Source organism: Citrus sinensis, chromosome 8, assembly GCF_022201045.2.
Source record: "Citrus sinensis cultivar Valencia sweet orange chromosome 8, DVS_A1.0, whole genome shotgun sequence".
Taxonomy (NCBI): Eukaryota; Viridiplantae; Streptophyta; class Magnoliopsida; order Sapindales; family Rutaceae; genus Citrus; species Citrus sinensis.
Window position 1 is genome coordinate 29,283,557 of NC_068563.1, and position 23,372 is coordinate 29,306,928.

The window sequence follows — 23,372 nt, forward strand, 5'->3', positions numbered from 1 at the left end:
CAGCATTCTTTGGACCAATTTTGGTGTAATGCTTGAGGCTGCCTGGCTGGTTTAAAGGAGGAAAGAAGATGGGAGAAAAATTTGGACTTTCATAACTTGATAGGAATAGGATCTCTAAAAACAGCGATAAAACAGACCCCATTATGCAGTTACACAAGGAAGCTTTTCAATGCGGCACTGAGCTGTATGTCAACATATTTTATTGTAGCCTACGGTACACTGTCAGTTTAAGCTTTCACTTCAAGATTTTGGATTCAATTTCTTCCAAGCTCAAACCTTTTGTCTCAGGGACAGTGCGTACTATGAACAAAACAGCTAAAAATGCAATAGCAGCAAAGAGGAGGAAAATGTTCTCTGCTCCCAGCAACTCCTGCAGAATTGAACCAGCCAATCAAATAGAAGTATCATGAACCATGTTGAAACCATCTTTAATAGAAAAATGAATAAATACCTTCAACGGTGAGAATGCAAAGGTCACAATAGCATTTGAACCAAAGTTAGTAAGAACAGCTAGACTGATGCCTCTTCCCCTTGTACGAAGTGGGAAAATCTCCGACACCATTAACCAACTGATAGGACCAAATGATATCTGAAATTCCATTTAAAAAGCAAGCACCCCATCAGAATCAACCCTCACCTTGATCTTATGAAAACCATTTGGGTTCTTTTCTCTTTTTTTTTTAAACTCTTGAGATTTAAAATTTTCAAAGTTACTCTACTATAAGTGTTCCATCCGCAGCTGAACACAGAAAAAGTTCGGTAACTTTTGCCAACAACCAGAAGATAATACTGGCCTGGTAGCAACCAACATAGAGAAGCAGAGCTGAGACAGCAACAAGTGGGAACCCTCCAAGTATTTTGTAATATGCTGAAAGCAGAAGTAAGGAAAGGGCCTGCATCGGAAATTATTCAAAGAAAGCACAATAACCATCGATTAATTTCTTCATCAAATAATGGGACATCAAACACTGAAAAAGAAAAAAGATGTGAAATCAGTATTAGAGAGAGGACGGGCTGCATACAATGCCACAGACACCTCCGATCAGCAAGGGCCTTCTTCCAAGATCATCAACTTTTGCCACAGCTATCCATGTCATCACCAACTGCAAAGGATCAATTGGAAACAAAACTTAATAGTCCCCAAAACAAAATCAACATGGTATGGAAAGCTAGTTTTTATCCTAAATTTAAAAACTTATGGTTAGATTTTGACAAATACCTTGAACACACCAATTACAACAGAAACTCGGGTGGCATCAGCGGCCGCAGAGAATCCCGCGCTCTTGAGCATTAGTATAAAAAAACTTAGTACATCAATATCGAAAACAAACATAAGACACATCACACAGTTTTAAAAGAAAATATTTTGCATTACTTATCAAGTACCTGAAGAATTGGACCCGCGTAATACAAAACACTTGGTTGTCCAGTTATCTGTCACAATCAGGTAAAAGTCAGTATGCCAACACAAATACTTACTTGCTCTCCATTACATTGTTTGTAGAAGGAAAGATGCAGGGTAAAGATAAACATAAAGAAGGCCATTGATGACAACAAAGCCAGAGAACTACCTGTTGGAAAAGGACCAAACCTCCCCCAATAATGAAGGCTTTCAAATTCGGCCCCTGAAACAACTCCAAGAAACTTCCTTCAGACTTTTCATCAGTATAGGAAGACTTCAATGATACAAGTGTATCTTCTATTTGTCTCTCAGACAGTTTGTCACCAGGAGGCCGCCTCCTTAGTTTGCCTAGAGCAGAGATAGCCTGCTCTTTGTATTCTTGTAAAGATCCTTTGCCTTGAACTGCCCTGAGAAGTAACCAACGTGGAGATGGAGGAAGACTCCACATCCCTATTCCCATCAACAAAGCAAGAGGAGCACTAAGCCCATACATGTAACGCCAACCCCCAACTGCATTAATTTGGAAGCTTCCCACAAAATAACCCAACTGCAGATAGGACCATCCTTTAATACAACTCTATCTAGAAAGAAAGTAAATATAATATGAAAACATAAAATCATCTGAAGACTACCAAAATTCCCAGAACTATGAAGAGCTCCTTTAGAGATATAAGAGTTCCACGTATCTGAGATGGGCAAGTTTCTGCAATATACAGAGGAGCCCCATGCATGGCCTGTCAAATGACATCATCTGAGAGGTGCTCAGAACATGATAAAGTACGTCAAAAAAATCAGTAACTGTAGAAAACTGGGTTAACAAAAAAAATTCAAGAAGCTCACCAAACCGATGCCAAGCCCATAGAGCAGCCGTCCCACTAAAAGAACACCAAGGCCAGGAGCATAGGCAGTGGTCAAAGCACCAAGTGCATATAGAACAGCAGCTATGATAAGCTCCCGCTTTCTTCCTGTATTAGTCAATTTATGAAATTGAACGAGAATGATTTACATAAAAGGTCCAAATCTTTAGGAAAAGATTGATAACTAACAGATTTACCAAGGAAATCTGCAATTGAGTAGACAAGGATGGATCCAAGAAGAGCTCCATAAAGGGAACCACTGACCTACGTACAAAGCAACATGGCATAAAACCGGATTGATACATTGTGGCCATTCTTGGAAAAACTGCAGCATGTTTCCAAATATGAAAAACAAGTTCATTTAGTGTGACATATAAACCATACCACAAGGCCAAGCTGAACAGCCGAAAGGTTGAACCAAGTTGTGCCACTAAGCTCGGGCGACTGTGCAATTATCATTACAATCAATTAAATTTGGCTAACCACATTCTTCTGCAGTTAATGAACTGAAAATATTTTCAAAATAGACAGCAACTAGTATAACTATAAAAACCAGCCACTAAATAATGGAAGCACCTGCAATGAGATGGTAGCGCCAGAGGTGGCACCAATGTCATACCCAAACAACAATCCTCCCAAAGCTGGAAACAAAAACCTAATGTTGCAGTGCAGAGTTAAATTAACTCAAACTGAAACTTAGGGAAACATAAATACGTAATCAATCAATGCTTCATCTAACTCTATTCATTTGTTCAGTTTTAATTACTGACGAATTATGCAAAAGGTAGAGTTCACTGAATCTTAAAACCATAATGTGCACCGCAATGACTGAACTTAAACCAAAGATGCCAAAAACATGAAAAAAAGACACATCAAGGTGAACAAAAGAAGACAAAATCTTACGGCAAAATCACAGAAGACCAAGAAAAAGCCTCTTGATTAGTTGCGTCAGATATACGCGACTCATCTTCTCCCCCAGCAGAATATTCTCTCTGAGCTCCAACCTGTATGCCAAAACCAAAAATAATCAATAAAATTATAAAATCCCATTTACTAAAACATCATGAAGAGTGATGATAATGAAACAACTGATTTCCGGGTCTTCACATTGAATTTGGGGGCCAGTAATGGCTTGGTGGATAAGAAATTGTTGGCCTTGAAAGGAGAGAGAGATTTTGAAGATGGGTTCGAGTTAGCCTTGCATCTAAAGTAGAAAGATTTTTGGCTTGTGGGTTGGTGTAAATGCGGGAGATTGAGAGTGAAAGGAGGTCCAATTGAGGAAGTGAAAGCCATGAATGAATATTGGATAGAGTGAGTGATCAGTGATCACAGAGCGAGATAAATCAGACGGTTAACAGTTGGGAGTTCCCGCTTTTATCATGCTCCCTCTCCTCTTCTTTTCGTTTTGCAAAAAGTCTCGACTCTTTGGTTCGACTTCCGACTTTATGCTTTTATCTAGTTGGCAACTTGGGGTTGGTCCACTATCCCATAACCATTATTATTAGGCAAACTCTATCTTACATGTAAGATACATGCCTCTCACATAAATAGTATATATATGGGACTCATACACTATTTATGTGAGAGGCATATCATGTAAGATAGAGGATCCCTTATTATTATTATTATTTTAACGGAACATAGTAGGGCACGTGGAGAATGAAGAATTATTACTTTTGTAAGAGCAGAGAAAGTGGAGCATCTGTCTAATAAAAATCTAAATAAAATCCACAGCTTTTGAAAATTTGATGAGGCACGCCAATATTAAAATCTGCGAGTCCTGTCATGTCTGACAAATCATACATGACTGTGTTGAGGTATTGCGTTTATCCAACAAAAGTCTCTGTTAGGGTAAGAGACAGATGAATATGAGAAGAGAAATGGCATATTAAAAACATAACAAAGACAAAATCTCTTCTAATTCCAAAATAAAAATGGTGAATATGTCATTTTGATTCTCTTTTTATTACTGTATTACACAATCCATAGCTCTTCTATTACTGTGTTACAATGCTGTTCCTCTCAAAGCTAGTTCACCACTCCTCAAAGTTGTTGAAAGGTTTTGTCCTTCATATCCAACAGATTCTGTTCTTGATTTCCGATTTACGGACATTATGTACGCTATTATGCTATGTTGTGTAATTTTTGCTACTAGTTTAACCTAACCGATACACATATGACCCCATATTTATTTTTGCCATACGTTAATAAGTGTCCTATTTATAAAGAATGTTAGGTTGTATAGTGAAATACAAAACGGAATTCATGATACTTATCAACATATTAAAATAAGTTTTACATTTATTTTACACGTTGAGATATACCAAAAAAAAAATGTCGGCCTAGTAGTGGAAATTAAATTTTAATTCAATTGGGGTTATAAAATAACTCATTAACTTAAAAAAAAAAAAGTAAATTCGGGTTAGCCAACAATAAAAAATTGCATTAAAAAAAAAAGAGCTGATTAAAATACATTATATACTTCAATTACCATTTGGGATGGCGTCAGCATATTTTTGTCGCTAATTACACAAGAATTAAGTTAATATATGAAAACCAAGAAAGCAATATTATTCATTATACCATAAGCATGAAAAATGGGGGAAATGATCAAGACATTATGAGTAGGCTAATGGCGTCACCCATGCAAGTGTTTCCATTCCAACAAATGTTTGTTAATTAAGGTAAGTATTGCTTTTGCTACCTGGCTGTCTAATAATGATCTGAATGGTAAGTATTACCTAAAAGCTATAGCTAATTATGGGCTTTGAAACTAGAAACAAGATTCGGCGGTCATAGATCCCTGCAAAATGATCCAATGAATATTGTATGTACAAACTCAAGGCAATGTCGAATTAACCAGAGCCGTTATGTGCATGGGAATTTTCCACACCGGGAAAAGAAAAAAATAAAAGAAGTATCCAAAGTTTGAGAGAACAATAAGGTCAGAGATGACTCCTAGAAACACTATGAGCCGTTCGAAAAGTAAAAACTAAAAACCATGTGTTAGTTTTCAGGAAATGACCGTTACTGAAAATAACTGTTGTTCAAAAAATGCGTTTCCCTTTTTTACCGCCATAACCGACACCTTATAATTAGCTTCTTTTAGACATGTCTTTATTGACCACTCCCCCTTACCTTCTCTGTATTTTTATACATTAAAAAAACCCCTCCTGCAGTTCGTTCCCATAGTGATTTGTATGATTCATATACTGTCTGCAAGGAAGATTAGAGAGAAAATTTCTTCGGGTATTGTTATATTGTTATTTAAGCAATAGAAATGGAAGATTTGGGAGAGAATATTTTTCAGAAACAGGCACTTGTATCAAGCAAAATCAAAATTGGGAAGCCACCCACAAGGCTGCAGAGGCAAGCTCCGGCGAGTCTTCAGCTAGATCATGTCAGCAGCAGTTGTTACGCAAACCCTAACCTCAGTGTAATTCCTTTGCTATCACCACTTGTTGTCTCGCCTGAGTCTTTGCCAGAGGCTGAAGATTTTAGGTTTCCTAAATGCGACGATAGCAGTGAAATGAGCTGCAGCGACCAAAAGAAAGAGCGTCAACATGCAGCTATAGCGGGATATGCAGAAACATCAACCTTGTTTAATCATGTCTTCCAATCTAAATGTGTACTTGTAAATGATGCTCAATGAGTTTTTCATCCTCCTCAATCGAGTTGTTGAACTCTTACGGGTGCAGCTTTGACCAGTTTTGCAGTTCAGATCTTCTCGCTTACACAGGCACCATTCTACCAGAACCGTTTTGCGTTTTTATATATTAGAATGATGAATCCATAGGTCGTCGCCGTTTTGAATAGATTATTCGTGTTCTCATGTGTTCATCGTGATCTTATTATGTTTTTCCCAACTTCACTCTTTCTAATCTTGTTTGGTTGTTTTTGTCTTTTGGACATAAATCTCTTCTAACAAAGTAAATATTTTGCATAGAGTTTTTGTTACTCAGTTTCTGTCTCCAAACAGAATAAAACAAAATAAAAAATTCCAGTTCGTTCATCACACAAGTCTGCTCATTGATCTCAGAACATCTGCATGTTCCAACTACATCGTAAGTGTTAAAAAGCAAGCAAATGCATGGGAGCGCGTAATTGTTCTCATGATCAATTTATAATACAGTATTATTAAGTAAACAGGCTCATTGTAAATTAATCAAAATGTCCACGAAAATGGAATTATAGATTCCATAAACTGTAAACTTCAGGAACTCCACAAAGTAGCCGTCCATTTTAAATTTAATGCCGAAAAAGCTCTTCCCTTTATGTACATAGGGCAACAGCGCAACCAGTCTTAAAAAGGTATAAAAAAAAAACAAGCATCTTGTTCCCTTTCCTCGAGCTTTCATTCAATAATAATCAAAGAAAATTACAAAACACCTAAATGACTTTTGGTGTTGTTCTACTAGAGCAGCAGCCACGTGGTGGAGGAACAAAGTTATATCTAATAAATCAAAAGTCGAATTCTCCTGTTGCCTGCATAAGAGATGAAGTCCACTAAGCAAAACTTTGAATTTCATAACCGAGCATACAACAGAAAAGTGGTATAAAAGCACACCTTGTTGAAGAGAATGTCCTTGTTGTTTATATGCATAATGCCATCCTTCAAAGCACATTTCCATCTGCTTTTGGTACGAGTCACCTACGCCAAAAAAATGCATGACGTTGATCGTTGCTAATGAATGAAAATGATTGCCACTATTAAAGCCAACATCTACATCACTGATGCTTTCCATTGATTAAACTGAAAGTTACCTTGTCGAACTGAGCCAAAACCAAATGCTGAGTATTCAGCTCTTCACCCTGGTCCACGTCATCCAGCTCATCATCGTCATTTTCATTCAATGGCTCATCATCATCGTCTTCTGCAGCATCATTTTGAGTGACAACAGCAGGAGTGCTAGCCTGAATGTCTACAGGGAGAAAGGAGGTCCATGAAACACCAATTTATTAAATTCAGAAGAAAACAATCTTTTAACACATTTATGCAACCTACCATTGGGAGCAGGTGTGTTGACTATGTTGTAGTCTTCGTTAACAACTCCTTGATAGTTGTATATCTTTGAGGTGAAGAAGGAGGCCCCAGAAGGAAAGTAAAGAACAACAAGGAAGAGAGGCAATCACTGGTAAGTAAATTGAGATTTCTCATAATATCCAAAGAGTGCATTTACATGTATGTTAATAGATACGCAAGGTGGTGGACTGCACAGAATTAATGCTTGATAAATTAAAACCCATCAACACCCACAATGTCAGGGCAGGCAGCATACATGACCAGAGTAAGCTCAGCAGTCATCTAGAATTTTATTAAACCATTCTTGAAAAGTCATTATATAGTTATGACTTGGAACATCACATAACCTAATTTTTTTTTTTCCAATCTTTTCTAGATCCAGTGACGTGTGCCAATTATAGACTTTATAGTCAAGATATATTTATTATTTTGTCCTTCATTACCTGCTAAAACATGTTTTCACCTCTCAAAATTGTAAAGGAATCCCATAAAGTTTCTATACATAATTAACTACTCTAGATTGATTGTTTTTTCACATTTTTTTATTTTTCTTATACTATCTTTTCTTCTCGTTTTTGCTTTAAGTGTTGGTGCCAAACTCTAGCTTTTGTAACAGGTATACATCCAAACATAGTATTCAGGACAAACGTAGTATACAAGTCATGAACAAAGTCTTCCTTATATATCAAATTCAGAGAGAGGATTGAAGTGTGAATGGTGGTAGCGAAAAAAGAAGCGTTTGAAGTTTGAGAACTTGCAAAAAAGTGTTTGAAAATTAGAACAATGAATTTTGGCAGAAAAGGGGAAAATAATAAATTAAATCTAGCCCTTAAAAATTTATTAATCGCCAAATGTCACTATATCTTTAGAAAATGAGGAAATTGTAGGTAACGGGATATGGAAATTCCTAATGGCCATCTTACTATAAATAATAATGTTCAGGATCTCAACAGTTGAGTTCCAACTATTATGCAACATTCATTTATTGGATAGTGAATTTCATAATTGATAAAATTAATGCTCTGCCATCCAATAACTGAATGCCACATCAGTTTGGACTCAATTGTTGAGTTCCTACTAAATATTCTAATAACTAAACAATTAAAAAATTTCAGTAACTCCTTTTGTTTGCCTAAAAGATGGATATCAATAAGATCTTCACTTTCTCGGCAACTAAATAAAGCATCAAAATTTTGATCCATGATAACACTTTCAGATTAAAATTTTACAAGTTGTTATACATATCCAGAAACAGTATCACTCAGCACTAAATCACACTAGACGATACAGAAAGTTACAATGAATATGGTATAACACACAGACATGACCTCAACTAGATCACAGTATAAATTTTATGGATCATTGGAAAAAAAGGCCTACACCATCAGATTTTGTTTCAGTATTTACATAAAGAAACCCTATGATTCACACCAGACGATAGAAGTTACATTGATTATGATCACTCATACAAAAAGGCCTTCACAATAGATTTTAGTTTCAGAACAGTTATTGCAGCAAAAAACTTGTTGCTGCCACAAAATGGAGGTGGACATTGAAAGTGTTCAGCAATTACACTAACATGAAGACAACAAAAACACATAGTTACAATATACATATTTGCATGTCTTAAAATTGAGATATAAGAACACTTACATTGGGAGTAGAAAGCACATCATCATATGGATCAGGAATTGGCCCATCCAGTTGAGGAATCTTCACTGATGAACTAGCCAAATTTGCAAAAATCTCTCTATTTGCAGTGGTGACTGAATCCTGTCTACCAGGGAATTCGCTTACCTGAAAGATTTTTACATCATTTAATGCTAGGTATATGCAGACAACATATATATGAATAAACACTGACACATCAAAGGAACCTGTCACCTAAATTAATTATACTTTTTGTTTTATAAATTGTAAAAAGAAAAAACGAAGAAAAAATACCTGATCCATGGGTACTACACCATTTGATGCTAAAATGGTTAAGACACATAGGAGTGATAATTGCTAAGATAATACAATTACAGGTGGGTCACAAGTTATATAATCTATATATTAGCACCTAAGAGGTTCCCCAATTCTTAATGATTAAAACTGAGTTGCCACGAGAAAAATGTTTTGGGTTTGTGCAGAACATATCCACAGCGATTAACAGGTTTACAAAATCCAGATAGCCATACTTCACTTTATATCAGTTAATACAACTGAAATGAAGCACGGAGGTGAAAACAAAGAAATGGCAAATGTTTTCAAACGGTGGCAGCAATCATGGGTTGGGGGGTAAGGGAGAAATTCAAGCCACATCTTAGCTGATCCACCAATTAATCAGTCAAGACATTTACAGTCCAAGCTTAAAAATTATTTTCCTGTTTTTTTCCAAGCACAATGTGATAGAAAGCAAAACAAAAAAATTAAAAAAATTAAAAAAATTAAAACCAAAAAACAATGCCAAATGCCTTCTATAACCTACCAGTAGAAAACTAAACTGATTTCAGCTTTAAACAATTTTCAAGGGGCAAAACAAAAAACCTCAAAGCTAATGTCCATTTTATCGTGACATATTGGACCCAGACACACTAGTTTTCCTCTGCTACACCTAGTTCATCAGGGGGAATAAAATAATAAATAAAAAAGAGCTAATCCACTTTTTATTCTGTCATCTTAGATAGGGAAAATTAAAAAAAAATGACTGGTTGAAGAAAGAAGTTGCAAGGATTTTTAGAAAACAAATTTTGCATATATTTCCAACAATATTAATATAATAAGATTTCAACTGATACAGTCAAACTTAACAGAATAAAGTACCGAAACTAGCAATCAAAATCAACAATAATAACTACAAAGCAACTTTCTAAAGGTGATGATAGAACGATATTTAAAATATCTATAAATCTGTTCATTCAGAGAAACAATCAACAGCTCCAGCATCCATCTGATGGCTGCTTTTAGAGAAATAAAGTAGTGCATATATTAACAAAGGAGAGAGGAAACGCACCTCAAGCTCGAAAATCTCAGGCATAGCATCTCCAGCTCCATCTTGCTGAGGAATATTATATCCACCATTGTGGTACTGTGCAGGGAAATCCTCACGCTTTCTCTTTCCAGCAGACATTGTGAAGAAGTCCTGGAATTGCCTCCAATATTAAGACTGATGACTAACCTTATGGCAACAGTATTATATCTCATTCATAAAAGCAGAAAAGAAATATTTATGAAAACATTTCCAAAAAATAAGGCTCATGTAGCTATATCAAAGAAACTCCACGATCATGCATTGTTCCCAGAACCAGAAGAACATTTATCATTCTGCAATCTCACTATTAACTGATAATAGAAATTACCTGTGTCAGGGGTTGATGAGAGGTTCCTCTATCCGCCTCATCCCGCCCTTCCACATAAGCTACAAGAAGACACCAATTATAAACCAAAATTTAACATCTAAAACAAAATTCTCTTTCAATAACAGAGAAGCACATACCAACATTAACATCAACACTTAAAGGGGGCCTTGGATTCATCCAAGGAGAAGGAGGAGGTGGCTGCAACAATTAAACATAGAACAAATCACCAATTACATAAATAAGCCGACCACGAAACAATGACTTCTGAAAACTCCTAGCCAATAAATAATGCCCCGAATAATATTCCAAGCAAACAAATTATAACAAAGAAGAAAAAGAAAAAACAAAGGCATCCGAATTGGATATAATTATTGAGAGAAAATGATAATTAAAAGAAACAGCAATAATAACCAAAGAATGCAGGGGTAATAATGTGCTACCATGTATGAACTAGGCCTTCCATTTCCACTCTTTGCTTCAGTATTGCCACCAGAATCACTGGCAGGAGTGGGATAATCACTAGATCCCGTAGGAATGTTATACGTAGAGTTATCTGCAGTTCCTGGTAGTGGTGTACTTCCTGGTAAGGGTGTGCTCCCTGGTAATGGTGTGCTCCCGGGCAATGGTGTCTGAATTGGAGTTTGCAAAGGCGTCTACAGACAATTAAAATAACTTGTATCAGAACTCCAAATTCCAAAACAACACACAATTTACTTCAACGCTCGACTGGAACAATAATAGTTCAGTATAAACCTACAGGAGATTTTCAAAATCTGACACAAATTTGACTCACCAAGCACTTCTTATTCATGCCAGAGTAAAACACCCTAGTAGCAGTATCTACTTAAAAAACAAAAAAGGCACCAATCTCCAAAGTATAACACAATTTGAACTCAGATGACTTCAAACATTTGAACCCCGTACGAAATGTTTTCAAAAATATGAAAATGCTAAAATCCAACACACCAAGCTAACATATCACTCCGAATTTCAAGCACAACTACAGAAACTCCATCATTATGAAAAATAACTAATTTAGTAACAAATAAACACTCACAGGAGGAAAGAGTATCTCAGCAGTTGGTGTTTCATACTCCTCAGTCCCTTCATACGGTACATTGAGATCATGAACTGGAGTTATCGGACCACCAGGTGCAGGCTGCTTAGGCGCTGATGTTCTATCTATAATAACTCCTGCTTGGATCATCTTCATCTCCCATATCTAGCCAAAAACAAAAAATTAAAATTAAAAACCAAAAATTAAATAAATAAAACACCATCCAATAGCCAAGGCCAGCTTCCCTACAGCCCCAAGAGAAACAAACGATAATTAGTTAATTATCTAATCAACTCATGTCAAAACCCTAGACTTATCAGATCCAACAAAACCATAAAATACCTTCAAAAATATATCATCATCTTCGAAAATTCAAATTTCATTATTGGAAAATAAAAAATAATATAATAAAAAAGGCAAATTGAAATTAGAGTTAAAAATGTGAAGTTAATTACTCCTTGAAGCTCGTTAAGAACACTCTCGCCTGGCCCATTATTGACGAACTCGTCACGGACCTTGCTGATGACGTCTTCGATGACGCGGATATAAACCATGCCCGTCGCCGATGTCGCCATTTCAACAGTAAATTTGAAGTTCTCCTAGCTCCTCCGATTGAAATTTTCTCGGGGAAATTTTGAAGCCAAACAGATAATTTACTCGAGAAAATTTAGGGGAGCATAGGAAATCTTTCTAGTTTAGGGTTTAAAATTTTGGGAAGATTTTATTGTGGAGTGAGAGAAAGTTAGAGAGAAATCGGAGAGAAAGAGATTAGAGGAAAGAGAGGGGCGGACGAGAAAAGATGAATAAAGAGTGGAATATAAATAGGTTTGCATCCGATTAAATGAGTTGGGTCCACGTGGCGAGATCTGGCAGGGGGTCTAGATTTCTTTTTTAATTTAATCCTCTTTCGGGTAAGGATTTTATGCCGATTTGTGTGTGTTTGCTGTATACAACGTTTGTTTCAAGACAAGATCACAACTGTCGCCGCCTATGATGGTCAAATGTTGGGACCCCGTAATGGGAATTTAAGGATAATCGACTGTAACTGTCAATCACCAAAAAATTTTGTTATCAATAGTAGAAATGATGTTATTTAAAGATGATTCACCGTAGCAATGCTCTTATCTTTAAATTTTATTTTTTTTTGTGCAACTAAAAATTGCTTAGGCATCTTCATAACTGTTGATAGTCTTTTCCGACATTTTTTAGTTGTCTAGTAGTTTCTAAGCTAACTTCCTCATTTCACTTTTGTTGTACCTCATCGATAAATTTGTCAAAGCACTATTCGTTGCTAGCACTAACCTTTCAACACTCAAGTTAGGGTATCTCCGAAAATTTTTATAAATTTTACTTTTTAAATACCTATTTACTTACCTATATGATAAATAGAAGGGTGAAAAAATATGATATTCTCCAAAAAACTCTTCAAATTGAAATAAATTAATATTATTTTAATCAAATAATTATTCTTTTAAAGTAAAAGTTAATAACAGTTAAAGCATTTCTTTCTCTTTCTTCAATAAAAAGTAATAAAATATAAATTGAAGAGGGATAAATTAACTCTCTAAATTTGAAGAGAGAGAATCAATTCTTATTTGAAGAATCTTAATTAGAGTGTCTTTTGGACCTTTAAATATTGATGTGGCTCTTCAAATAAGATTTTATTACTTATTTGAAGAGACTTTTGGTGATGCTCTTAGTTTGGTAAAGCTCTAAGTGTTATTTTTTAGTAATGAAACGAATAATAGTGTAAATTTACAAAATGTGTGTACTTTCCTTATCGGTTTTTTTTTTAATATAAAATTTTATTGAGTAACAAGGTTGTAGATAAGTGAATGCAGAAGTATATCATCTGATTCACTAAAAAAAAATTCTTATGATAGGGTCAGTTCCTGATCATAAATATAGTGAAATAATTTTTCCTATGTCATGATTTATTGAATGTAAATTGTGTTGCTTAATTGCTTGTTGGGTAGTTTTAAGTGGCTTAACAGAATTTGTGTGGAGAGATTGTGGATTACTTAATTATCTTGTGGGAACTTTACATGTGGGTGCAAGTTGGATCCAATATTGAGGATGATTCATTATAAGAATAATGGGTCTCAATATTTAGACTATAATTTATATATTTCAATAGAGGTGGCAATCAAATAATTAGATAGTACAATAAATAATTTTATTTTGCTAATATATTATCTATACTTTCATAAAAAAATTTGTCCCTAATATGGTCAAATTATCATTAATAATAAACTCTACCTTACAATAAGTTATAATTGTTTAGATCTCATTTTAAAAAACTTACTTCCACATAATAATAATTATATGTATGTGACAAAAAATATATGGTATGTTAAGATAAATTAAATTTTTAAAAAAAAGTTGATTGGAGCAAATGTTTATACAACATGCAACAATTACAAAATTTATATTGAGATAAAAATATTAAAGAGAATGCAAATATTTAGACTTTTAAGATGATTTTATATATGTCTAATACTGAATAGATGCATAAACAAGTTTTTTAAACTATATTTATGTCTTTATATCAATGTCTATAAATTGGATTTGGTATATTTCATTAATTATTTATTAATGTAGTCACTTATTTAAGGATAAATAAGTTAAAACAATAATATTTTTGTAACTACATGTATATTGAGTTATAAATTTTATATAATAAAAAAATTCTTTGATTCCAATATTACAATTATAAAGAGATTTTACAATATATTTTAAATATTATCCACTTGATTGAGGAGGTTGGCTCATCGAATTGGTTATACATAGAAAAAGTTGCGATCCATTTAGTCGCTCTACCATATGAACCACTAATTCACTATCAAACCAACTTGGCTCACATTGCTGCCATAACTTCGAAGACTAAGGCTCTGTTTGATACAATTTATTAAGTAGAACTTTTATAAATAGAGTATTTACAAGAAAAAAATTTTAGTTGTTTGATTGTAAATAAGAGTTTTTATAAAAATTTTATGAAATTATTTTAATAAACAAGTTTTTAAAGTTATGGTATAAAAAGAATAAAACAAGATTGTCAAATAAGTTAAGGATATTTTAAATATTTTAATATTTAGTGCCTGTTTGGTATAGCTTATTTAATGGTTATAAGTGCTTATTTAATCTCATAATCTCTTATAATAATTTTTATTATTGTTTGGTTGTTTTTTTAATAGAACTTTTGAAGCTTAAATGAGCTATTTTGCCTCTACTAGAAAAAATTCAAATTTTGGATTTTTGAGAGTAGAGGTTGAAAAACTATTTTTAAATGTTAAAATATCTAAAATATCCTCTACTTATTTAACAATTTTATTTTATTATTTTCATAACATAACTTTAAAAAGTTTGCCTATTCAAGTAATTTCATAAATTTTTAATAAAAACTCTTATTGAAAACAAAACAACTAAAGTTTTTTGAGTAAAATCTTTATTTAAAAAAGCTCCACCAATAAAAGCTCTACTTAAATAAGTTCTATTTAAAAAGTTATACTAAACGGAACCTTAAAAAAATATTTTCAACCTCAACTCTTAAAAACCTAAAATTTGAACTCTTTCTAGTGGAGACAAAATAGCTTGTTTAATCTTCAAAAGCTATAGTAGAAAAACAAAAAAAAAATTATTATAAGAGTTTATGAGATTAAATAAGCACTTATGGTCAGTAACGCGTTCATTTGGTATGACTTATTTAATTGTTATAAGTACTTATTTAATCCCATAAACTCTTATCATAATTTTTTTATTGTTTGATTGTTTTTCTAATGTAGTTTTGAAGTTTAAATAAGTTATTTTAATTCCACTAACAAAAACTTAAATTTTAGGTTTTTGGGAATAGAGGTTGGAATTTTTTTTAAATGTTTAAATATCTAAAATATTATCTATTTATTTGACAATTTTATTTTATTATTTTCATAACATAATTTTAAAAAATTTACATATTAAAATAATTTCATAAATTTTTAATAAAAACTTTTATTAATAACTAAATAATTAATTTTTTTTTGATAAAAACTATATTTATAAAAAAATCTACTAATAAAAATTTTACTTAAAAATTTATATTAAAAGAAGCCTAAATTAACCATACCAAACAAACACTAAATCCATCCAAAATGACTGGATGAGAAAACAAGGGTGCAGATGTGATTACATAGAGATTGGTAAATATATATCTTCAATTATCTAGGTCACTTGAAGTCATTTATTTAAGCAGGGCCCCCTCTCGAACACGACGAATCTCAGCCCTCGAGATTAACTCATCAACGCTGTAAACTTGATAGGCAGGATTAATTGACCAAAACGGCAGCGTTCGACATCGAATCCGGCCTAAATACCGAAAGTTCACCCGATACAAATCTCTCTTTCATATTAAGTCATCTCGACCCGAAGCCTCGAGCAGCAACCACTCTCTGAGTCTCCTGTCTCCGCCAAAACCCTAGAAAATGTCGGGCGGCTTTTTCCGGGTAAGCGCCGATTCGACAAATTTTTACTTTACAATTTTATTTTATTGAAATTGTTCATTTCTAAATATTGGATCTAAATTCAACGGTTCTGCTTAATTAGGGTACGTCGGCCGATCAAGACACGCGGTTCTCGAACAAACAAGCCAAGCTCTTGAAAACGCAGAAATTTGCATCTGAGTTGGACCACCTGGTTCGTTCGATTTTACGTAGAAATGTTCCGATACTACTTCTATTTCTTGAGTCTGTTGTTCTTTTGCGTGTTTTCGAATTATACAACAACTGAAGTAGCCAGGGTTAGAAAATGGTATTTCGGGTCAAATGTTCAAATAATTGTAGTATTATTTGTTTGCTGATGGTGTGTACTAATGATATGGTTTTAGGTGGACATGACAAAAGTGAAGATGGATGTTATGAAACCGTGGATTGCTACTAGGGTGACTGAGTTACTTGGATTTGAAGATGAAGTGCTCATCAACTTCATATATGGTCTTCTTGAGGGGAAGGTAATTTATTATAACAGTATCAGATAGTTTATTCGTATTATGTTCATAATTCTTCTTCTTTGTCAAATTGTACTTGCGGTTAGACGGAGGCAGGTTTACATAGATTTTAAACCCCATTGCTTATTTAATTTATGTCTGATGTCTCTGCACTTGTAACATTCTATAATTTGGGTCACAGTCCCAATGGAGGACACCATTTTACTTGGCATAGGATCCAGAGATCAGCATAGCAATACCCCAACCAATCAGTTATCAGTTGACTGAGATGAGACTGGTTATCCAATATTTTCTTGATTTATCGTTTAGTGTTATTTCCTATTAAAGGAAAAAAAGTTCTTCAGAGTTACTGATTACGTGAACTTTGGGATCATACAATTTGTTAGGTTGTGAGGGTGGTGTACTTGTCTTGAACCATGTGCTGCTTATTTTCATGCAGGAAGTGAATGGTAAGGAGGTTCAGATATCGCTCACTGGTTTCATGGAGAAACATACTGCAAAGTTCATGAAGGAGCTTTGGACACTTCTTCTCAGTGCTCAGAAGAATGCAAGTGGTGTTCCACAACAGTTCTTGGATGCCAAGGAAGAAGAGGCAAGAAAGAAAAAGGTATTACCCACACCCCCCCGCCCCCCCGCGGGGGGGATAGGTACAGTGCACACGCCTTCACTGTTTTCTAACAAATTTATTGTGTCTCATTGCAGTTGGAGGCAGATCGGATAGCAAATGAAATTCAGAAAAAGGAGAAGGAAAGCAGAGAACTTGACAAAGAGAGATCGAGGAATATGGTAATAATAATTTATTCATGCTGGAGCTGCATTTTCTAGAGTTGGGTTTTTGGTTTTAACTTTCGCTTGTGTTTCTTATGTTATTCAGCTAGCTTCTGCAATTATTTGGGTTCATGTCCTTTACCTCAAAACTACTGTAGGACGGTGCAGTTGAGATGAAGACCACTAACGCTGCCTCGGTTCTAGACTCAAAGACTATGCTGGAAAAGGATTCGAGTAGCTATCCCAAGGATAAAAAGGAAGCTGGTGAGAAGAATGGTGTGAGAGGAAGGAGCAGGTAACGGGTTTCAATTTCAGCATTAACGTGGTTTGAGGAATTTGTTATTGGCATCTAATCCCAAAATAAGACTCGTAATAAGTGAAGGGGTTTAAAACATTGTATATAGTAGCATTACCTTCCTATGACACTTGGGTTTGAATAAATCTGAATTATAGTTTGGAATCATGAAATAAAGATGAAGGTTCTAGTACATTTTTTAACTTCATTAATTTGATACTAAAATGGCCAGACTAAATGGATCAAATTCCAAAATTTTAATGCTTATTATCACATGCACGTTTGTATCGGACAATTATAATTTGAATTTGTTCACTGATCATATTTTAGGTTTTCGTTTGTGTTTCCTGGTAGGTAACAAGTAATTATGTTCCAGTAATGTAAGTTGTAAACCCTGGAATTGTTTTTAAAAATAATATGGAACTCTGGAAATGTTTGTTGTACGTATTTTGTCCCTTTTGTGATTTGCATGATTTTCAGTTGTATTCTGATTTAAGATTATATTTATCATTAGTGAGTGGCTGCTCATAAGGAGTTGTTGCAAAGAATATTCTCTCTTCTGATGAACGTATAGTGGCATATGAAGATATAGAGATATTTGGTACCTTATTGATTCATGGAGGAGGTGTTTTGATCTCTCGTGATTGTGTCATTCTCTTGAAAATCTTCCCAAATTGTTTGGGAAGATCTATGTGTGTAATGGACTTTTCACTTTTGATATTTCTTCAACTAGTTGCATTTACATCATGCCATGTGCCTTTGGCATGTGGAGATGGGGAGAGTTATTCTGGAAATATGACTTTTAATCTTTCTAATGGTACAGCATTTTTTTCGAAGCGTGATGCTATGTTAAATCCCTACAGGTTTTCAAGATCTCCACTTCCAGTTGCTCATTCCCCTTTATCCCATCGGTAATTATGCTGACTGTTATTCTTATGCTCTTATTGCATGGGTTTTATTGTTGTGCATGTGTTTGACAGCTTTGTTTTTTTTTTTTCTTTAAATCATGCAGAAGCTCACCTTCTCGGTCAATCAGCAAATCAAATTCAAATTCCAGAAGTTATTCAGAGTATGCTTTTATTATTCAGTTGCATCTGACCTTTCTTGACCTAATATGCTTATATGTAATTTGTGATTTCTTGGCTAAGTTAGATCTTCTGATTATTAGATATGTAATTTTAATTAATATGTGCAGTGACAGACGCAAATCAAGGAGTGTATCTCGATCACCCAAGGTGCGAAGACGCTCCATTTCTCCGAGAAGACAGTCCATTACACCTCGTAGGAGGCATTCACCTCGAAGATCACGCTCTCCTTCAAGAAGATTGTCTTATTTTAGACGAAGATCTAGGTCACATTCGCCTCGTAGATCACCATCTCCCATACGGCGTAGGCTGCGTTCCCCTTTTCGTGGTAAATCTCCAATGCCTCTACGGCGCAGATCACCATCACCTGTACAACATCGTAGATCACCATCACCTGTTTGGCGTCGTGGATCACCATCACCAATTCGACGTCGTAGATCTCCATCACCTTCTCGTCGACGAAGATCTCCACCTATTCGGCGCCGTCGATCTCCTTCACCAATACGGCGCCGTCGATCTCCTTCACCCTTGCATCATAGGTCACCATCACCCACAAGGCGTATATCTCCCTCTCCTGTGCAACGGCTGTATCAGCGGTCTCCATTGGCATCGCATAGGTCTCCTTCTCCAATTGGGTACAGGGCACCCATGCCTAGCCACTTGAGATCACCAACTCCTTCCCAGCGTAGGTCCCCTTCACCTTATGAATCTAGTTCTTCATCTCCTGTTCGACGTAGGCACCCTTCACCAGTTAGGAGGACATCTCCCTATGATGGCAGGAGATCAACACATACTCACAGAGAAAAATATGGGTGAGTCAGATCTCTTTTGGAAGATTCTTGTTTTTTTTTTTTTTTTTTTTGGGATACCTTGCAGCTGAGTATGGAGAGCAGTTTTTACTATATTGTAATATGCAATTTCAGAACCTATGAAAAATTGTCTCCTGTGGCACGCCGACCTTCCAGCTCTTTGAGGTCACCACAGCAAGATCTAAAAGACAGGAAAGATTTACGTAAAAGGGAATCAGCTTTTTCACCTTCACCTGAAAGGTCACCAACTGTTTCGGAATCTCCACCTCGTTTAACAAGGAAAAGGAGTACTAGTGAGGACAGGTGGTTGTTATGTCAGCTGTCATGTTTAATACTTATGATGTCTTATAATGTTTACAACTTCATCATCATTCCCCCCCCACCCCCACCACAAAACAAAAATTGTTGAACATATGTATGTTTTAACATTTTGGCTTCTTTGGAAGGTCATTTAGTCCGGATGAGAGCCCTGTGAGGCAGACTAGGGAGCGGATGGTCTGTGATGGCAACATAAGTCCTTCTCCAAGACCAAGGGAACGGAGACATCAGGATGATACAGAAACAAGCAAAGAGGGCAAAGAAAATAATCGTGCAAGGTCAAAATCGAAGTTTGACATTTTCTTGTCCTTCCTAATTTGTTTTCTTTCGTGTTATCATGTGAAATTTCTAATTCCTTCTGGATTTTCTGTATTTTACTTTGTAGGGATGATGGAGATCGTAAATCTGTTCTACCACATGAAAGATCTGTACTCTCAGCTACAGTCAGTAGGCAGAGAGGTTCTCCTGTGCAAATTCGCTGTAAGAAAGAGCATTCACCTGGGAGGTAAACATTGTTTCTGATGCACAATATAATGCTTGTTTGATGTCCAATTTAAATTATGCATGAGTTTATTTATAAGTCGCTTTTGTAGTCTAATGTTTTAACACATTCCTGGCAGTGAGAGATTGTCTAGGAGGGGTGGTCGTCCTGAAACTTTTGAACAACAAAGATCCCTAGCACTATATGAAGGCTCCTTGTCCGGTGATAGGCAGCGGTCAACCTACCCTGGAGAAAGTAAAATATCTGAGGAGAGAAACCGCTCTTATAGAAATAATGGCAAGGACAGTGATGGACGCAGTAAAACTGAGAATGCAACAATGGAGGCTGGAAATGTTGATAAAAATAATAGGAGTGATTCTTTTGATTCCGGTTCCGAGGAAAATGGCAAGCACAAAACTAAGATCAAGGATAAGAGAAAGCATAAAAAACATGGTAGGGAGGAAGTAGCTTCAGATGGTGACAACAGTTATGATTCTGAAATAGATAAGAAGGATGCTAAAAGGAGGAGGAAGGAAGAAAAGAAATTACGAAGAGAAGAGAAGCGTCGACGACGTGATGAGCGACGTCGTAGAAAGGAAGAACGACGTGCGGCAAAGCTGAAAATGAAGAATCAAAGTGATGCTGATGCTTCAGATGATGAACATGCACCTAGGAGGGAGTATCGTCCAAGTGATGATGAAGAGACAGAATCTGACCAGAAGAGACTTGAGATTGAGTTACGAAATAAGGCTCTGGAATCAATTAAAGCGAAGAGGAACAGCAGTCACTAAATCTTTTGTGTTTTGGAACATTTAGATGTTATTTTGTCATTAAGTCTCTTGTTTACCATTATCTTTAAAATTTGTTAGGCTATTTTATGTTATGAATGGGAGTGTTTTTATTCTGGTTACTGTTTAATGTAGTCTGTGTTTACTGCTGGCAGCTGAAATGGATAATGAGGATTTCCTGAGCTATTCTCTTGAGTGCAACTATATGCAGAATATGCTGCTAAATTTTCTGGTAATATTTGTTTTCCCTTTGTTGGGAATTTGATTTCTGTCTTTTTGTTGGGATTTCATTGGTTGCTTGGATGGGAAGGCGTCTTGTTTTCTTGATTGCCGTTATTGAGATTATTGCATTTGTTATGTAGGATTTTGATTGATGTAACATGTATGTCTGAATCATATAGCTGGTATAAATTATTAGGATTTGTAGTTTCACTGATCTTAGCATTCTTCTTGAAAACAAAACTAATTGTAGAGGTCTTGCAATTGCACTGATATGACATTGATACTAAATCAGCTTTCTGGTCAATTGGTAGATGAATATTTTGTCAACTAGATGACTTTGGTTGAGCAGATCATATGCAGATCCACATTCTGAACATCAATTCAGGTGAAGTACCCATTTTCTTTTAGGTCTTTTAAGAAGAAATCTTAGTAGTGCCTACAAGTGAATCCTATTCACGTGTTAATTATATCTACTTTCTCAGAATTTCGGTTCCCCTTTGTATGGATGGCAGCTTGAGAGTTGTTACTGGGACTTAGTTTTTTAATATTCTTCATGGTGCTATAGTTTTCGGAATCATCCTGTCCTGATGTTGATATGGGCTGTAAGGTCTGTGAGATACTGATAGCAAGATCATTGTATGTACCAGTTATGATAAGCGGTGTACAAAAAAATATATGAATATTCTTTTAGCATTTCAAAGGTGTTGATCTGCTTTTCTGGGTGAATACTAGTTTTGGTCATATGCGACTTGTGCAAAGAGTTTGTGTTTGTGTTCATTTCAGGCAGGGAGATCGATCAATCAGTGTTTGTGTTCTTGAGATGCCCTTTTAACTTGTCCTGTTCAATATTTTTATCTGTTGTGATTTTAGACTTGGTCTGCTTTTATTCAATTATAATTACATCATGTACAATGCATTTGATATTTCTGGTAGAACGATAATCTGTCTTTGTGAGGGATGTGGATCATGCCATGGATTATTGTATTCTTTGGAACAGGTGAATGAGCAGGATCCAAGAATTCAGAATTTCTGTTTACTTAAGAGAGTATTTAATGTGAGGGTTATATGGCGGTGAAATTATTTGAGAAGATGATATGAATCTAAGCTTTGACGAGGTAACAATTAGTCGAGTATAAGCGCATCTTTCCTTCCAAGGAGTACTGCAAAAATGCATCGTGAAAGACTTTGCCATCCTCTTCTTCTTCCTTTTTTCCTCTCCCTCTTAAATAGTCTGTGTGCACTTGGAAACAGATAAACGTCTCCGAGAGCCGCACTTAATATATTTACTTTTAAACAAATTCACTCAGAACTCGGGCATTTACTTTTTCAATAATTATGTATGAGGTGGTAGATCAGAGAATTCTATAGTTGTTTATGTTAGTATATAACGATTGAAGCCCCATCAGCAAGTGGGTTATGATGCTTTTCATCAGCAAGCTTGTTCTACAATCATCAATTTCTGACTTGAATTGCGGGGTTGAGTGTATTAATTTAGGATCTGAGTTTGAAGCTTGTTTGAATCCTGTAGGTAGTGAAACTGCCCAATTGACATAGATCTAAGAATTTGTTTGAGCCCCTTGAAGCCTACTACTGTTGGCAATAGTTACTAGATTGTTGCCATATCTTTATTGTTTGGCATTTGTGGGCCACGACTGTAAGACTTGTGGCAAGTGGCAACCAATTGGATCAAGTTTGATGAACTAAGCTTGTGAAACACAGTAAGGTTGCTCCACACTTTATATCTACTGGTTCTGGGTGGATGGGTCGCTTTCTGGTGTTGATGTGTGCGACACAAAATGTCTGGTGCTCAATTTTCTTAAGTAGATAAACCATGGCGACGTGGCTGGATGCCATTTGCCAGTACACTCCCTTGCCTCTACATCCAGATAATATTCAAATCGCCAAAATAAGCATTCATAATCCAAAGATTTGTTGAATATACAACAAA

The 23,372-nt window shown here is 35.3% G+C and overlaps 4 protein-coding genes across 8 annotated transcripts; 2 read left to right on the plus strand and 2 right to left on the minus strand.

The window, feature by feature from the left end:
* Positions 1-69: 69 nt before the first annotated feature.
* Positions 70-3,673, minus strand: LOC102607100 (D-xylose-proton symporter-like 3, chloroplastic). 2 transcript variants are annotated; one of them, XM_052432491.1, is made up of 14 exons: positions 3,367-3,673; positions 3,163-3,263; positions 2,836-2,914; positions 2,644-2,703; positions 2,457-2,523; positions 2,243-2,367; positions 2,035-2,136; positions 1,572-1,949; positions 1,387-1,434; positions 1,220-1,282; positions 1,023-1,103; positions 795-893; positions 452-589; positions 70-370 (listed from the first exon to the last, which is right to left on the minus strand). In XM_052432491.1, the coding sequence occupies exons 1-14, from the start codon at positions 3,550-3,552 to the stop codon at positions 236-238; spliced, it is 1,662 nt and encodes a 553-aa protein (XP_052288451.1). In that variant the 5' UTR covers positions 3,553-3,673; the 3' UTR covers positions 70-235. The 2 variants fall into 2 exon arrangements, with proteins under 2 accessions (XP_052288451.1, XP_006488378.1); XM_006488315.4 differs by having other exon boundaries at positions 3,349-3,673.
* A 1,866-nt stretch (positions 3,674-5,539) lies between these two features.
* Positions 5,540-5,911, plus strand: LOC102607589 (hypothetical protein). Its single transcript, XM_006488317.2, has one exon. It carries the CDS (start codon positions 5,540-5,542, stop codon positions 5,909-5,911), a length of 372 nt encoding a protein of 123 aa, XP_006488380.1.
* Positions 5,912-6,420: 509 nt separating this feature from the next.
* Positions 6,421-12,491, minus strand: LOC102607884 (uncharacterized). 2 transcript variants are annotated; one of them, XM_006488318.4, is made up of 11 exons: positions 12,136-12,491; positions 11,681-11,845; positions 11,064-11,276; positions 10,761-10,821; positions 10,624-10,682; positions 10,278-10,406; positions 8,936-9,079; positions 7,265-7,328; positions 7,024-7,181; positions 6,827-6,910; positions 6,421-6,744 (listed from the first exon to the last, which is right to left on the minus strand). In XM_006488318.4, the coding sequence occupies exons 1-11, from the start codon at positions 12,253-12,255 to the stop codon at positions 6,721-6,723; spliced, it is 1,221 nt and encodes a 406-aa protein (XP_006488381.1). In that variant the 5' UTR covers positions 12,256-12,491; the 3' UTR covers positions 6,421-6,720. The 2 variants fall into 2 exon arrangements, with proteins under 2 accessions (XP_006488381.1, XP_024957864.1); XM_025102096.2 differs by having other exon boundaries at positions 11,681-11,925.
* A 3,443-nt stretch (positions 12,492-15,934) lies between these two features.
* Positions 15,935-22,165, plus strand: LOC102608178 (uncharacterized). Of its 3 annotated transcripts, none has more exons than XM_006488320.4 (15): positions 15,935-16,158; positions 16,259-16,348; positions 16,539-16,661; positions 17,098-17,265; positions 17,361-17,444; positions 17,585-17,721; positions 18,585-18,632; positions 18,734-18,790; positions 18,917-19,618; positions 19,730-19,918; positions 20,071-20,211; positions 20,319-20,438; positions 20,554-21,434; positions 21,736-21,809; positions 21,907-22,165. In XM_006488320.4, the coding sequence occupies exons 1-13, from the start codon at positions 16,138-16,140 to the stop codon at positions 21,203-21,205; spliced, it is 2,532 nt and encodes an 843-aa protein (XP_006488383.1). In that variant the 5' UTR covers positions 15,935-16,137; the 3' UTR covers positions 21,206-21,434; positions 21,736-21,809; positions 21,907-22,165. The 3 variants fall into 3 exon arrangements, with proteins under 3 accessions (XP_006488383.1, XP_024958196.1, XP_006488384.1); XM_025102428.2 differs by having other exon boundaries at positions 15,940-16,158; positions 20,062-20,211; XM_006488321.4 differs by lacking the exons at positions 15,935-16,158; positions 16,259-16,348; positions 16,539-16,661; positions 17,098-17,265 and having other exon boundaries at positions 17,533-17,721; positions 20,062-20,211.
* Positions 22,166-23,372: the final 1,207 nt, after the last annotated feature.